At 43.2% G+C, this 16,730-nt stretch overlaps 1 protein-coding gene and 1 long non-coding RNA gene across 2 annotated transcripts; both read left to right on the forward strand.

Moving 5' to 3' along the window:
- Positions 1 to 4,214: 4,214 nt before the first annotated feature.
- foxk2b (forkhead box K2b) lies at positions 4,215 to 16,592 on the forward strand. Its single transcript, XM_007577792.2, has 9 exons — positions 4,215 to 4,809; positions 11,854 to 12,048; positions 13,229 to 13,382; positions 13,915 to 14,061; positions 14,136 to 14,329; positions 15,125 to 15,327; positions 15,405 to 15,638; positions 16,031 to 16,231; positions 16,301 to 16,592. Exons 1-9 carry the CDS (start codon positions 4,514 to 4,516, stop codon positions 16,492 to 16,494), a joined length of 1,818 nt encoding a protein of 605 aa, XP_007577854.1. The 5' UTR covers positions 4,215 to 4,513; the 3' UTR covers positions 16,495 to 16,592.
- LOC107833795 (uncharacterized) lies at positions 7,424 to 7,869 on the forward strand. Its single transcript, XR_001659559.1, has 2 exons — positions 7,424 to 7,548; positions 7,581 to 7,869. It is a non-coding gene; the product is annotated as an uncharacterized LOC107833795 (long non-coding RNA).
- Positions 16,593 to 16,730: the final 138 nt, after the last annotated feature.

Genomic DNA, 16,730 nt, shown 5'->3' on the forward strand with positions numbered 1-16,730 from the left:
GTGTGTGTGTGTGTGTGTGTGTGTGTGTGTGTGTGTGCGTGTGTGTGTGTGTGCTGTATCTGCTGCTCCACTAACTTTTCCATGTCAGATTTTCCAGATCAGAGCAGAACCAGCGTTTCCTCCCTCATCCGTCAGTGAATCATCTCCACGTTTCTCCCATCATGTCTGGTTTCTACAAATGTTCATGTAAAAATTAACAAATTGTGAAACATTGTGATGGACCAAATCTGCAGGAAACATAAGAGCACATAAAAATTGCTGAACAAAATAAAAAACATAAATAAATTTTGACTGTTTTTCATTCAAAGTGTCGAGTCTTTGATTGTGATTTTATGTCTGTCAAAGTTTCTCTTTTTATTTGGCTGCATGTGTTACATCCTGTTATGTCTGGTTCTTATAGAGGATTTATTGTTATTATGCAAAATTCTGATTTCTAAAAACAATCCAAGCTTTTAAAAAAATCCACCCAGCTGTTTTTGTCAGTAAGTTCATGTTTTTGGTGTCTGGAAAACAAGCCGTTTCAAAAACCTCACAATTGTTAAGTCACATTGAAGAAGTACCGTGCTGTTACCTAGCAACCACAGCAAAGCCCAGTTGCCTACCAACCCAAGCTGAGCTCCAGCTCATTTGGTCAGCTGGTTTTCCGCTGTACCTGCTGTACAATGGCTGCTGGAAAAGACAAGTGTTCTCTTGTTGACTTACCATCCAGGAACCACTTGCTGCATTCTTGGTGGTTGTGCAGGAGGCTCCACTTCTGCTTTTCAAAGATATATTGTATAATTGTGCATCTGTTTGCAGCCATTTTAATGTGTGAGTGTAAATGTTGAGTTGGGGCGTGGCTTAGCAGCAGCTAATTTGGATTTAAAGTGACAAGACGCCTTAAAACAATTAAAAATAAGCAGAAGTGAGCAGACTAAAATCACATTATCTAAAAATGTAATGAACTTGTTTTGTAGCCCATAGAGCTAATAAGTCACGTTAGTCAGCTCATGAGGACGGGACATTTGAAGGACAGGAAATGAAAAACCTGTCTGTCTGGATAAAGATAAACTTTAACAGATCATTGACTGCTTAGAGGAAAATGTGACAGAATAACCAGACTGTACAGCCTTGGTGTTGTCCCCTGATCGACTGGACTCCGGTCCAGGCTCCGCCCCGCACTCTGCGGCTTACCAAAGTATTCACACCCGCTCCATAGTGAGGAATACAGGCCTGTCCACTTTTAAAGCTCGTCTTAAAACCCATCTATTTTACTTGGCTTTCAACTCCAGCGGGATCTAGTTTTAAATTGTATGTTTGTTTGTTTTTAAACTGTAAGAGTTTTTTTTTGTTATGTTGTTTTTAATGAACAGCACTTTGTATCAGCTGTGGTTGTTTTAAAGTGCTTTATAAATAAAGTTGGTTTGGAACACAAACTAAACGCAAACCAGCAAAAACCCACAGCTCCTTCTGGCGCTGAACATTGTGGCTTTGTACATTAATTTTAATAAATGTTGAGCATTTTAAATCAGCCCCCCATAATCCCTTTCTTCTTTTCCATCACAGCATGTCGGTCATTAAAGATTTGCCTCCGGTGGGGCATTTAGGGGCAGTTAAAGTCCAGTTAAAGACGAATGCCTGACATCAGAAATATAAACTTGTTCTTTGAGACTGTCGTGTTTCACATGATGCTGATAAAACAGCTGCACTTTGATGTGATATTTTGTGCAGCTCATTTGCTGTTTATTCTGATGTTTTAACTCATTTTATGTTTTATGCTGTTTTAACCCTTTAGAGCCTGAGCAGAGGTTGAATCAGCTTTATGTTCATAACTTTGTTTGTGCATGAAGGAATCCTCACCAGTTAAATAAACCTCTGAATTACAGGAAATGTGAGAGGAGCTTCATGTTGGAGCAGCAGCCCTGCAGCAGGAAGGTTCTCGGTTCGAATCCCAGCCTGGTCTGCATAGAGCTTCATGTTCTAGAATAAAAAGCTCTGTTCATGCTTACTCTGGTTTGGGATGCTGTGTAGCTGAAAGGATTTCTTCTCTCTTTTTATTTTACTTTTGGACAGTTGCTATGATACGTAACCATGGCAACAAGGGCTTGCTTTTACAACTGGGAGCAGCTGATTAGCATCTGAAAAGCTCAAATAATACCTGAACTCAGGCCTGCTGCAATAACAAAAGAAGCTGGATCATAAATCATTGTAGTGATAAACGATTAAATTGTTACTTTGTTTATTTTCAAGTAATATAGCAGTAATGACACAATAACGCAAAAACACATTCTCAAATATCAACAAACTTAAAATTTCTAATGAACATTAAACACAGGAAGATATTTTAAATATTCAAAATAAAATGACAAAATTAATTTGAAGTCTGTTTGAGACCAAAACACCAAACTGAAGACTTTTATCATCCAGTTTTTGGTAGAAAGAGAGAAAAGAGAAAAACAGTAAATCACGCAAATGGAAATGATTGAGCTCATTTTTATTTATCATGCAGTTAATTGATCTATTTTTTATTGGGACAGTCCTACCTGAACTTTGACCTTAACTCCAGGAGGAGTCTAAATGATGATCATATCCTGATTCATAGGCCCAGACAGAGATTTAAAGAGCAGACTGACCGCTACTGCACAGTTTCAACAACTAATTTCCTTCAGGGATAAATAAAGTATTTTTAATTGAATTAAGCTGAATGTTCTCTCTGTGTTGGTTCTGTCTGGTGCTCCGGTGTCCAGACATGTTAGTTTCTCTCAGCTGCCCTTAGTTTGTGTGTTTCCTGCCCTGTGGAGTATAAGTCACTGATCTGCCTCTACCTGCACAGGTAAACATGTAAAGGTGGGCAACCTGTCACCTGACTTTACAACCGGTGAGCAAAGTGACATGTATCTGGTTCTAGTTAACAAACCGTGCGGCTGAATGTGCTAACAGACGGCAGAGCAGATTTAACACGTGCAGGGAAACTGTGTTGTTGTTTACAATAATCTTATAGTACACATGCAGCAGCAAGACGCTGCAGAGACCTGAGTAAAACCAGACATGGACTGTTTGGTGGAATACCGCCGTGGCTTTGCAGCGCTGCGGTGTGAAAGCCACGGCAGAGCAGACTCCTTCACATTCACACTCCCTCAACGACACCCAGTTTATTCCCAGATAACAGCGAGAATCTGGGGCTGGAGTCGAGGAACTGCCGCGGATTATCGGTGATCTGTAACTGTGGTGATTAAGGAGGCTGATAGCATGTGTTAACGTATCAATCAACTCCCGTCCTGCTGCGATAGGCTCCGCCTCTTACCTCAGGCCGAAACATAGACCTATGAACATAGACGCTGAGTGAACAGCAGGGTCGACCACCCAATAATAATAATAATGATGATGATGATTTTCGTATTAGTAGCATAGCAAGCATCTTAAACCGTTTAACAGCAATCTGTTAAATAATAGTTAATTAAAAAATATTTTTATTAAAACTGTAAATTGGCAGTACTCATCTTCAATAACTAAAGAACAACTTTAAAGGGTTTCACATCGAGCCTTAAAAAACACAAAGCACATCGTATTGTTCCTTACAAGGTTCCATACCTGCAAGTATGTCGTTTATATTTTCATGTATGTTTATATACGTGGTGTGGGTGTGGATTGTGTGTACATTTATTTATTTATTTTGGCTGTATCTTTTAATTTAAGTAACTTTTTTTAACACGATGATCCTTGTCTGTTTTTAATGTTTTTGTTTCCGCCCTGTTCCACTGTGCCATTATATTGCATCTTGTGGACAAATGAAATTTTACTGAATTTAATTGAATTTAACTGAATATTGTTGAAAAAAATAGATGGTTCAGTATATCTTCAGGGGTAAATTAAGGTATGTTTGGGTGAATTTTCAGAACATTATGAAGATAATATTTAATTTTGACTCAATACTCACTGTTATTAGTACTACTAAGGACATGTATTGTATAATAATAAAACTTAGTTGATCGTAAACTTATTAAGTTAATCATAAAATCCTATTTCCAAACTTACTTTTATCGGTTATCGGAAAGGCCTGCCACTAGCAATATGGCGGACGCGCTGACGAATTGCTTCTTCTGGGCAAGGAAGCAGATGCGACGTCTACTCGTTTACGTTTATGTTCCTAACAGCATATGCACGTACAACAGCTACACACCAACCGACCTTGAATGTGTCCTCTGAAAAATACTCGCACGTAATTGGCTGTAGCTAATGCGTTCCATCACCTTCCTGCATTGTGATTGGTGAACGCCGGTGGCAGTTACACCCTATCCGCCTCTGGCCTCTTTTGGTTGGCTGCCTCCGCTCCCCTTTCTCTCGGCGGTGGGTCGGAGCCGCTGTCCCTGGCCTCGCATGTTTCCCTCTGGATTCCTGTTTTCAGTTTGATGCCCCTCTTGTAGATGCGCTCCATTTGAATACCCTTGAAGGGCCACAGTCGGGCGTGCGTGCAGTGGTGTTTAGTTGCCCCCAACATTTTATTTTGAGGCGTTTCAAGGCTCCAACCCCGAACATGGCTGTTCAAGTTAGCGGATCGTCTGGGCCGATTGCCCGGCTAGAGGGCCGTGAATTCGAATACATGATGAAGAAGCGCTCGGTGACCATCGGCCGGAACTCCTCTCAGGGCTCCGTGGACGTGAGCATGGGCCACTCCAGCTTCATCTCGCGGCGGCATTTGGAGATATTCACGGCCAGCGACGACGGCACCGGCAGCGGGGACTTCTACCTGAGGTGTCTGGGTAAAAACGGGGTGTTTGTGGACGGAGTGTTCCTAAGACGGGGCGCCCCTCCTCTGCAGCTACCACGAATGTAAGTTCACCCTCCAGCACCGCCACCCATCGGGGGGAACGGGGGCAGTAGCCGGAGCATCCGGACAGCTGAAGTTAACATTTAACAACATTAGGTTTATTTTTGCGAGCAAGGGTCGAGAGCACCACGTGTTTAGCATGTTAGCAAGAAGTCCGCATCCTGTTTCCTAAAGCCCTTCTCTTTGTTGACATTCCTGTTAGCAACCGTTTTCACGAGCCTGCTGCCGTCATTCCACGCACATTCCACAGCCCACCGGTGGGTCAGCTCAGCCTTTCTCTCCCCCCTCTGCGCTTATATCGGAGCTAGTTGATGTTTCTGCGCCTGTTATTGAAAACGGTGCTATTTTGTACATTTCCATTCAGAAATTGCTGCCATGATGCAGTAAAATCGCCACTCTGCGGTGTTTTCCCACTGTGGGTTGTGTGTATTAAGTGTGAATGAAGCTCTTCTCGACCCCTGAACGTAAACAAACCAGCCGGTCCCCGCCCTGCGCTGCACCGTTTGCACAAGCCGTGACCTCCAGTCCACTAAATCAGATCCCAGAGCTCCTTTCTCCGCGTAGTAAACACACCTGAACGCATCATGGTTGCATTTAAACTCCACTAAGCACTTTCTGAGCGGCTTTACCGATAAAACCTGAGATGGCATCTAAGCAATCATGTGATTTCAGGAAACGGGTTCCTTTCACTTTTCCAGTCGACTGAAACTCTTATTATCCTCATAAATGTTTCTAGTTTAAACTGAGAAGAACAATAGTAAATGTGTAAGGTTGTATTTAATATGGCGGTTACTGACAAAACTACAACAACAACAAAGAAAAGCTCGCTCAGCTTTTGCAATAATGTGTTTCACCATAATATAGAATGAGGAAATATCTTGTTCATATGTTGACAGTTAATATGGGAGCAACAGTTAAAAAAATCCTGCTTTAAAGTTACAGTTCACTACGATTCAATTAATAAAAATTAAAATAAGGGTTTTAAGGTTTTTCTTTACTTGGTTTTTAAGTAAACAAATATTTTTCCATTTCTGAAATGTATTTGGTTTCATTTTATTCTAAAATACAAACTGGAAAGTTCAGAACTGGCAGGAGATTTGTTATTTTTGTTGTTTTTTTAGTGAATAAAGTGACATTACCAGGCACAGCCAGTGGGATGAATGGATTAAACATTACAGCTGCTTGAAAACAGCCAGCATAGATGCTAAACAGGGATCATGTTTGAGAATAAAACATGATTAAACCCTGGGATGTGATAATCCAGAGTTCTGCTGGTTTGGTGCCTCAGGCTGCTGCATTTGGACTTGGGCCTGTTCTGTTTACATCCAGATGAACGTTTTGGGCTCGTTTCTCTTTCTCCACTGTAGCTGCATGATGAACCTTCATCCTCCCAAACAGCTGGAAGTTTCCTCTGCTTGGTTCTGGTGTCACTTTTTAAAGTCGCCCTACAGAACGTGGCGTTACATTCTTGGTTCCCAACAGAAACATTCTGCATGTGTTCAGGTTGAAGCCACTCTGTTTTCGTTCATTAGTCTCCTAATAGGTTAGTATTTTTACTTATTATGACTTGTTAAAATGTTAATAAGCTGTCTTTAATTTTGTGCAGATTTTATATTGAACCATTTTCCACGGTTATGGTTCCAAGCGTCATTTGAGCCAGTTGTTTCTTCTGCAAAGTAGCTGATTAAACCAGAATAACTCAGCGCTGCCCCCTGGTGGTAGATATTATTTATCAGATGTTAGAAAATCCGACGGCAAAAATTTTTGTAAATTTTGAAGTTTATCAGTTGTGATTTGTTCTGATTTTCTCCTGAGTATTTTGGTTTAAGTTGTTAATGTTCATTGTGAGAAACTGCTGTGAGACCAAAGGCTAACTGGCTGCTTATTACATTAGCATTAAAAATGTAAGTTTGCAACACTTGTATTAAGTTTGCCTGCAGCGATTGCACTCCAAACTGCAGTATGAAAATTACACAATATATTCACGATGCATCGTGCAGCGTCATTGATGTCATAAAACCACATTTTCTTAGAATAAAAAATAAAGATCGTAAGTTGTCCGCCAGGTGATTATGAAGTGGTGCGTGGTCGGTTTGTTTATTTTCTGACTTGCTGTTGAACTCGTTCCTGCCAGTAGGAGAAGATGTTACATTTTTCTTTATCTTTAAAAAGCCACAGTTATAGAAAGTTACGTCATTTCACGGTTTTTCTTTTAGCTTTGGTTTTTAATCTAAACTAAACACAAACTGTTTATTTGTTTTATGACTAATGTCTCAGTCACATTATCCCTAAAGTATGGGTTGCTTTTTCAGCTTTTATTTAATCACCTCCACACCCCCCCCCCCCCCCACACACACACACACACACACACACACACATTCTCTCTCGTGGGAACTCTGTCCAATTATCCCAAATGATTAATGATTAAAAACGGAAAAATCTGGGTGTGGAAAAGTCTGGAATATTAAAGGACAGAAATGGTTGTGAATCCAGATTAAAATTCTAAGTAAAGGCATGAAAGGAAAATGTAAAAACATTTCACATTAAGGCCTGAAAATATTAACAACCATTTTAATTTAGCTAAAATGACAAATTGAATGAAATAAAACATTTTAAGTTGTTTTTAAAAATGGCAGCAACATGCTGGAGTCGCTCTGACATTTTAAAATTATTTTTGTTCATAATACATTTTTTAGTTGAGGTTTTGGATGCTGGGACAATTCCTCTCTGATTTCTGAGGTGTTTTTGCTCTTATTGTTCACCATATTCCCAGATGGGGGTTTAAAGAGGAGCAGCAAAAGCAAAGGAGGCGGATTAGCAGAGCTAGCTAACAACTGATGGTTTCATCCTGGATGTTTCTGTGGAGCATCGCCTCTGCTGCTTTCATATGGAGCTGTTAGCATGTCACACAGCAGCAGTCTTCAGTCAGAGGCCTCTTTAGGTTCTTTGCAAGACTGACTGCTACCTGAGATCCTTCTCTCTGAAGATACTTTAATGATACAAGTTGCACCAGTTTCCCTTTGGATTACAGTATTTTTTAATAAATGTGAAGTTTTAAGGTGTTTTTATGTGTCTTTCTGTTTGCAGTAGCTCTCTCCACCGCAGCCCAACATGCGTCTGTTGCTTTGTTTGGGTTGCAAACGAGTCGGTTTTTATTTGTCCATCTGAGTGTTTTCAGTGTTTGCAGCGTCCTTCACGCCGCGGCGTTGTTTACATTTTGTTGAGACAGATTTGCTGGAATCTGGTTGCAGCTTTTCACAGCAGCGCCTGCAGTGTAAACAACCTCGCAGCTCCTGCCAGCGCTGCTCAGACTTTGCACACCGCTCTCTCTCGTTGCGCAATCTCCCAACATGAAACCATTTTCTTGCGCTGAGAAAACGGCGACTTGTTTTGACTTGATGCAGTTTCCGTCCCGGGTGAATGTTTTCCTGAAACTTTGAAGGAGTTTACAGTGTTCTGCTCCTCAAACACACACACACACACACACACACACACACACACACACACACAGGTCCTCGAGTTGGAGGTAAAATAAGTGACTTGTAGATGAGTTTATCTCAGACTGAGCAGCTGTGAGTGTTTGGTGCTGAGAAGCAGATTGCGGGCGCCGCCGCCGCTCGTACTGCTGGGATTCCTCTGCGGTGATGTCAGAGGATCCAGCAGGAGGAACGGCCCTTTCCCGCTCCCTGCCGCCTCGCACCCGGAGCCGCGGCTCTTCCTCCCTGCCTGTCCTCTTTGTTTACATTCTGCTCTGCGCCGGGTGGGGGTGAAATTCAAGTGAAAGCTTTCAGTTGAACAAGCTTTGTTTGTTGCCTCCTCGCGGCTTAGCAGCGTAGCAACTGTGTTTTCTTTCTCCTGTTTTCAGTTTGAGCCCCATTGTTGTTGTGGGAGAGAAATGGGGTAATAAAGACGGATCTGTGACGGCCCACAGGCTGGGGGGCTCAATCACCCCGAACTCTGCTTTGATTCTTTCATTCTGCTCCAGATCCAGAGTTTTCTAAACATTAAAGCTTCCGTTTTATAGAAATAAACAGGTTTCTGTCTTGGTTTTGGTCCATTTTCCAGAGCAAATATCTGAAAACACTTGAAATAAGAAAAAAACTAACTTACAAATAACTTTGCAGCGAGATACAGGAGCTTGTTTTAACTAAATAATTCCTTAATATTGATCAAAAGTCCCAGTTGCACTGGCAGATTATTTCACTAAAAATATGGGAAAAATATCTTATTTAGTGAAATAATCTTCAATGGAACTCAATATTAATGACTAATTGACTTAAAACAAGCTCATCCTTCTTGCTGAAAAGTTACTTGTAAGTTAGTTTTGTCTTATTTCAACTGTACTAAGATGTTTGCAGTAGAAACTAGACCAAAACTACTTAGTAAGATTTTGTGATTTTGCAGCCTAACGTTACTTCCTGTGGTTTTAACAGGACATCAGCCGTTTAAATCATGTTTTATTGAAAATATTTTAATCAAAGATTAAACCTGGTTCCTGTTAAAAATATTCCTTTCAGTTTCCTTAACTTTTGGAGATCATCGATCGACCGATACTCGCAGGAGAAACCGATTTTATCTGAAAATCAGAGACGTTGTCGATGCATTTGGTGACTTTTCAGACAAAATAAATCGGAATCAGCAGGTTTGGTTTCTTATAGATCTGTGATTGGCCATAAAACTCCAATCAGTGCAGCAGGAAAGTTTTAGGGCTGAAACCATTAATCGATTTTTGAAATAATCAACTCATTTAATCATTAACTGGAGCATAACGACTGAAACAGGCCAAAAGGCAACACATACGGAGCAGTAATAATGCCAAAACTATGAAAATACCAACATTTAGCATTTCAGATAAGAAAAACTATTTTCCTGTAAATATGTTTTTCCCATAACTCAAGTGTCAGTTTCAGTTTCACCTATCAACAAATATCTCATATTAAGCACCTTTTGCTGTCCAATTATTAATCAAAGATTAATTAACAGATTAGTAGATGGTTTTTATTTAACTGCAGAAGCATCAAGCGTTTATTAAAAGAATGTTTTTTTTTTGCATTTTAGGATAAAAAAGTGTTTTTTCTTGATCAAAAAACTAATAGAATTTTTGCTTATTTGCATCTTTTATTAAACTTAAGTGATTAAATTAAAAATCTGCCGCATGCCAGTTTTTTATCCAATTATTTGTTTACTAAAATAGTCGTTAGTTGCAGCCCTACAATGTTTTAAAAAATATGATTTCAGATGTAATAAATTGTCACTGAGCGGATTTATCGTTGCTCCACCCTTAAAAAGACAAACTGGACAGTTTGACCTGTTTTTACTCTAAAAATGGTCCAATAAAAGTAAAATTCACCACCACATCCTGACCCGTCTGACTTTAAAACGTCTTTAAACATCCATCCGTGTTGTGCTGCTACGTGGAGCTGAGTGTTTCCAGTTCGTTTTATGAACTGGTGACATGAAGAAGCCGTCAGGTTTTTGATGTATATTTAGGTTTCACAGAGCGCTGACAGTCTCTGGATGAGTCTGGTGTTATTTTTACCGCCTCAGCTCCTCCTCAGGGGCTTCAGGCTCCTGTGAGACGCAGCACACCTAGTTCAGACGAAGGAAGCTATCACTAGCTAACGCTAGCTCTGTGAAACCCTGGTGCAGGAAACTGAAGTCGGGTCCTGGTCGCCAGCTGATTGGAAACCTGGGTTTTTGTTCCTTCGCCCAGCAGTTTAATCCCAAATGCTCCAGAGCGCCACCCGCAGGTTGTCTTCCCTTCCTCGTTAACTTCTGAACATCGGAAGCGTCTCGGCTGTTCGGAGGTTTTATTAGAGACGTGAATCTGTTTTGATGCTTTTACCTGGAAATCAACCAATCAGATTCATTTTATCTGTTCATGTTCAGTTTTTTCACAAACAGATTTTAGTCATTTAAATATTTAATTTATTACATGTTTTAGCTCCTTTTGCCATAAAAGGGGCTAAAATATGTAATCAAGCTTGAATAATGGATAATTAATGTCCATCATAATAATTTCTATTATTCAAGCCGGTTTGAATGATGGATCTTCTGCATTTGGAAAGGAAGAAGTGTCCTAAAATATGAGCTACGAGTAAATTAAAAGGTTACCACCAGTAGTTTTATTGGTGGTAACTTGGGCAGTTACCCAGGGCAGCAATAGAGAAAAGGGAGGAAGCCGTCTGTGGCAGCAGCTGAATTTTTATGTTTATTTACTGTGCGCTGCGTCCACATGGCCACAGGTCCGACATGTTTCTTTGTTTATTTAGAAGATTCCTCTTTTGCGAAAGCATAAGTTAAAATTCTGAGAAAAATTGTTGAATTCTAAGAATTTTCTTAAAACGGAAATTTTTTTAGAATTTTCCTAATTAGACTTTGGACTAATTTTAGACGTGGGACTAAAACTAGAAACTGATTTTTGTCCTGGGATTCTTTGGGAATCCCTGATGTTTTACTGGCCTAGTCCAAGTTCTGGTTTCCATCAGTGGCCTGACCAGCTGATTCTAACTACTGTGACTTATGGGAAACTTTTAATTGAGCATTAAAGGTGACAAACGCTGTGGTGGCGCAGGGGTTACGCACAACCCACATCTGGAGGCCTCAGTCCTCAATGTCGCAGGTTCGATTCCCACCCTCGGCGACCTTTGCTGCATGTCTTCTCTCATTACCCACTTTTCTGTCAATTAACTATCAAATAAAAGCCACTAGAGCAAAAACAAGGGTAACAAACAAAGTAAGGAAGTGTTGCAGGTCGTGGTAAAATGAAATATTGTCCCTGGTTTGTTTTATTTCATTATTATTTTACTGTTGTTGCTTTAACAGCGTGAAAAAGTCTAGATGTATTTTGTTTTTATCAGGATCATTTTGCTCCCTGCAGTGTAGAGGTAAATTTTCTTTAAGTTCTCAAAATGAATCCAGTTTTTTTTTTTTTAATCAGCCATTTAAAACACGTCATATTTTTCTTTTTCTCCACTGATGTGTCGATGAGGCGCCTTCAGACTGACTTTCTCTGTTTTCTGCGTCGTTTTCTGATTTTTCTGCAGGTGCACGTTCAGGTTTCCCAGCACCAACATCAAGATCAACTTCACGGCGCTGTCCAGCGGGAAGAAGGCCAAGCGAGAGGCGCCGGAGTCCCCAGTGAAACCAGTACAGCCTCAGATCTCCCCACTTACCATCAACATTCCAGACAACATCGCTAACCTGATGAGCCCACTGCCGTCACCCACCGGCACAATCAGGTACCTGCAAAAACATCCGTTAAAGGTGTGAGGAAACCAGCAGGTTGTTAAAACGGCAGATTTTAATCATTACTGCTCCACTCAGGTAAACATAAACATTCGATATCCATGGATCCATCAAAAAGACACTGTACGGAGCTCTGGTACTGCCAAAAACAAGTTTGTATTTTTTTTGAGTAAAATGTGCCTAAATTATTTCCAAAAATACAGAACAATTTCTAATTGGATAAAGAATAAATATTGGTATTTAAAAAATTTTAGACATGAAAACAAGTTTATCAATCAGTCAAGTTTTTTTGTGTGCCCATCATTTTCTAACACCTTGTCCCTTGGTGGGTCAGGAGGTGCTGGTGCCTCTCCTGCCAATGTTCCAGGCGAGAGGCGGGGTCACCTGGACAGGTCACCTGGACAGGTCACCTGGACAGGTCACCTGGACAGGTCGCCAGTCTGTCGCAGGGCAACACAGAGACACACAACCATGCACACACACTCACACCTAGGAATGCACAGGGAGAACATGCAACATGCAGAAAGACCAGGGCTGGGAATTGAACCCAGAACCTTCTTGCTGCAAGGCAACAGCTCTACCAACTGCACCACTGTGCAGCCCTGCTTTACATCATAAAACACAAAAATACAAAGCAATAAAAAAGTCCATTCAGCCAAAAGTTTAGAAGCCAATAAGATTCTGAGCAGTGGCATCATCGATATCATCACGTCCAATATGTTGGTCGACGTTTCATTCATGATGATTCAAAAGCAGCTCTGAACAGGAGAGTTTAGAATAAACAGTTTTACAGTTAATTACAGTTATTTTTGCTAATTAAGAAGCAAATAATAAAAGTTCTGTCATGTTTGGCCAGAAAGAAAAACCCAGCATCAATCAGTTATTTAATCAGAATGAAAGGTAAAATCCAATATTTTCAGAAATATTTTAGTTTTTTGCTGCTTTAAAACTTCGTGGTGCTGTGGTTGATGGAATCATGTTTCCATCCCGTTGCTCCTGAACTCATTGCCGTGATGCCAGGGAGGCTGATTTGCGTCGCTGTCGGTGCAAAGCGCGACGCTGCGGCCAGATGAGCTCGTTTGAAGCAAACGTTGCATTTTAAGCTCTGGATCCAGTCAGTTTGTCCTGATTTGGTTGGAAAACGTGAAACTCATGGTGTTTGTGTTCCTGCAGCGCTGCTAACTCCTGCCCCTCCAGCCCCCGGGGGGCGGGCTCCTCGGGCTACAGGATGGGGGGCCGCATGGTCAGCTCCGTGGAGCTGCAGCTCATCAACGACAACTCGCAGCCTGAGAACGACAAAGAGGCCTCCGGAGAGGACAGCCCCAAGGTCAGCAGGAAACGCTAATCACACTGTTCATACCGGGTGTCCAAAGTCCGGCCCGTGGGCCATTTCGGGCCCAGGGACTGATTTTGTGCGGTCCCCGACTGCAATCCAAGAATGATACACATTTTATTACAGACATTATTTCCTTACAGTGCAAAATGTTCATTATAACACAAAGTATTTGATTTTTTAGAACCAAGCTTTCATAAGTGGCAGAACCGCTAGACTTTTACTGAACAGCCGACTTTGCTGAACCAGATCAGCTTTTTATAATTTACTAATCTTTGCTAAATATAGCAAACATATCCTGCTCTGATACTCAGATAAATTTGGTCCATCGAGCAATAAAAGTGAAAACTAGACAAAAAAACGTGCAAAACCTGCGTTTTTATTCGCACTGTTTTTGGTATTTTACTGCCAGTTTTTGTTGTTCTTAATCAAACTTGGTTGCATTTCTTGTGTTCTGATTGGTTGTGAAGCATTGGGTCAGCTGAGGTTGCAGTAAATGCGCCGTTTCCTGTGCTGCTCTCTGCAGGACGACTCCAAGCCGCCGTACTCCTATGCACAGCTGATCGTCCAGGCCATAACGCTGGCGCAGGACAAGCAGCTCACACTAAACGGAATCTACAATCACATCACCAAGAACTACCCGTACTACCGGACCGCCGACAAGGGCTGGCAGGTGAGTCCGGCCGCAGCCCGCTGCGCTGCCTCCTCCTCCTCCTCTTCCTCCTGTCACCGCTTGTCTCGCTGCAGAACTCGATCCGTCACAACCTGTCGCTGAACCGATACTTCATCAAAGTGGCGCGGTCGCAGGAAGAGCCGGGCAAAGGTTCGTTCTGGAGGATAGACCCGTCGTCGGAGGCCAAGCTCATCGAGCAGGCCTTCAGGAAACGACGGCCCCGCGGGGTCCCCTGCTTCCGGACCCCACATGGACCCCTCTCCTCCAGGTGGGCCCCAAAGATCGACGACTCACACAAGCCTGAGCTTATCTTACAGGATCAGAGCAGCTCAAAGTGGTTCAGATAGAAGTAGAGCAACTTCAAAAGTTTACTAAATATCAGGGGTCCTGGTGGCTCTGGAGGAGCTGCAGAGGTCAACAGCTCAGGTGGGAGACGACATCTGAGTTATGAAAAATGGTGACAAGTCGTCCTGCAGCAGTTTCCATCAGACTGAGAGTCAAAGGAAACATGAAGCTGCTCAGGTCAGAGTGAAGCTTTAGAAACTAAAATGCTAAACTGCAGCTAACAGTTATTAGCAATCGATTATTCTATTAATTTTTCTGCTGATTAATCAAATCATCAGACAAAAAACTGTCAAGTTCTGCAGAAACTACTTGATCCAGTTTGGAGTGTTACTAATACATAAAAAATAACATTTGAGTAAACAATCCATTTAACTCCTATTAAAAACCAGCATATCGAACCTCCAGTTCAGCTCTGATGTGTTTCAGTGATTAAATCCTAAGTACTTTAAATACTTTTAAACAAGTTTCTCATTTCAGTCCAGATAGAAGCAACAAATAAAAGTTTCATCTCAGGCCTTTAATCAGCTGCTGCTGCACATTTGCTGCCATCTGGCTAATGACCAGCAGGGGGCGAATATTGCATTGCAGCATGATATTTTCTCCTCTCCTCTCAGGAAACGTTTAACTTTTGTGTTTACGTCTCATTTTTACTTTATTCCAGTTCTAACCAAACAGGATAGTAGTAAATATTGTGTTCATTTCTCTGCCTGGCCTGCAGGAGCGCTCCAGCGTCCCCCAATCACTCCGGGGTGCTCTCCGCTCACTCCAGCGGGGTGCAGACCCCGGACAGTCTGTCCCGGGAGGGCTCCCCGGTGCCCCTGGAGCCGGACACGCCCTCCGCTCCCCCCCCAGTGCCCACCACAGCCATCCAGCCCAAACTGGCGGTCATCCAGGAAGCACGCTTTGCACAAAACACACCAGGTGCCGCGACGTCATTCTTCTTCTTCTTCCCTTCCACACTGCAGCTCTGTTGCTAACCCGTCCCCCCTCTGGTCCAGGCTCCCCGGTCAGCAGCCAGCCGGTCCTCATAGCGGTCCAGCGCCAGTTACCTCAGACCATCAAGCCAGTGACTTACACCATGGCGTCCCCAGTGAGCACCAGCAGCTCCCAGCCCGCCGTCCAGACTGTCCACGTCCTGCAGCAGATCCCGGCCGGCTCCACCGTCATCGCCCAGCCGGCCGCCATCATCAAGAGCGAACCGCAGGAGAACGGGGAGCACACGGAGGTCAAAGGTGAGGCCCGGATGAGGAGGAGAACCTTTCAGGAAGGAGCTTTGCTCCTTTTTGGGGGCGGAGCTTATTAATGGTTAGTGGGGAAACGATTCTGATTGGCTGAATTCTTCCAGGGTTTAAACACTGTGTATTTAGGCCTGTTGCCTTGGTAACAGGTTTTGCTGGGCGATTAATTGTCCCTGAAATAATTGCGATAAATTATAATCACTTTGGGACCGTTTTTAACTAATAGCATAAAAATGACACAGTAATGCAAATACACCTCTGTGAACAAAATATATGAACCATCAGAATGGATGAAGCTTATTTTAACTGACCATGTGACTAATTGATTATTGAGTCAGGATATTGATTGGTGATTAATAGATAGTATCTGATTGTTCTCTGTCCAGTGAAAGTGGAGGCGGTTCCCAGCATCACTTCTCTGGGCGCCTCCAGTCGCATCATCCAGAGCTCCCAGTCGGTGGCGCCGCTGCAGACGGTCACCATCGTGCAGCAGGCGCCGGTGGGTCAGCACCAGCTGCCCATCAAGGCCATCACCCAGAACGGCACCCACAGCCTGACCACCGCCCTGCAGGCGCCCTCCAGCTCAGGTGAGACGCCAGGTAGGCGCTAGCCGCTAGCTGCTAGCTGCTAGCCGCTAACTCTGCTGTCCTCTGCAGCCCCGGCCGCCGCCAGCCCCCTCCACCTGCTGGCCACCCACGCCTCCGCCTCCGCCTCGCTCCCCACCAAGCGGCAGAACGGCGACCAGCTGGCGGGGGAGCAGCCGGACGCCAAGCGAGGGAAACTCGAGGAGGAAACGCCCGCCGTCGCCGTGGAGACGGACTCGCCAGCAGCCGGAGAGCAACCAAACTAGCCGTCTGGACGCCGCGCCGCAGAGCCCCGCCCCGCCACGCCCACCGTCTCTCTCTCTCTCGCCCCGTCGTTTGTTTCGCTTCTCCTCACGACCGAGGTGCCAAACGGAGAACCCCCCCTTCCCCCCCGCCGCTTTAAAAACTGGAACAAAGAAACTCGAAGGTTTCCGTGTGAGCCGTGACCGAAGCCTTAGCAACAACGAGCCGACCTTTGACCTCCGGCTCGGGCTGGACGCCG

This window comes from Poecilia formosa, unplaced genomic scaffold, assembly GCF_000485575.1.
Source record: "Poecilia formosa unplaced genomic scaffold, Poecilia_formosa-5.1.2 Scaffold455, whole genome shotgun sequence".
NCBI classification, from domain to species: domain Eukaryota; kingdom Metazoa; phylum Chordata; class Actinopteri; order Cyprinodontiformes; family Poeciliidae; genus Poecilia; species Poecilia formosa.

Coding starts and splice junctions, on each gene's coding strand:
- foxk2b (XM_007577792.2), top strand. CDS start 4,514: ATGGCTGTTCAAGTTAGCGGATCGTCTGGGCCGATTGCCCGGCTAGAG. Junction 14,330..15,124: donor CATGGACCCCTCTCCTCCAG/GTGGGCCCCAAA, acceptor CCTGGCCTGCAG/GAGCGCTCCAGCGTCCCCCA. Junction 15,639..16,030: donor GGAGCACACGGAGGTCAAAG/GTGAGGCCCGGA, acceptor TTCTCTGTCCAG/TGAAAGTGGAGGCGGTTCCC.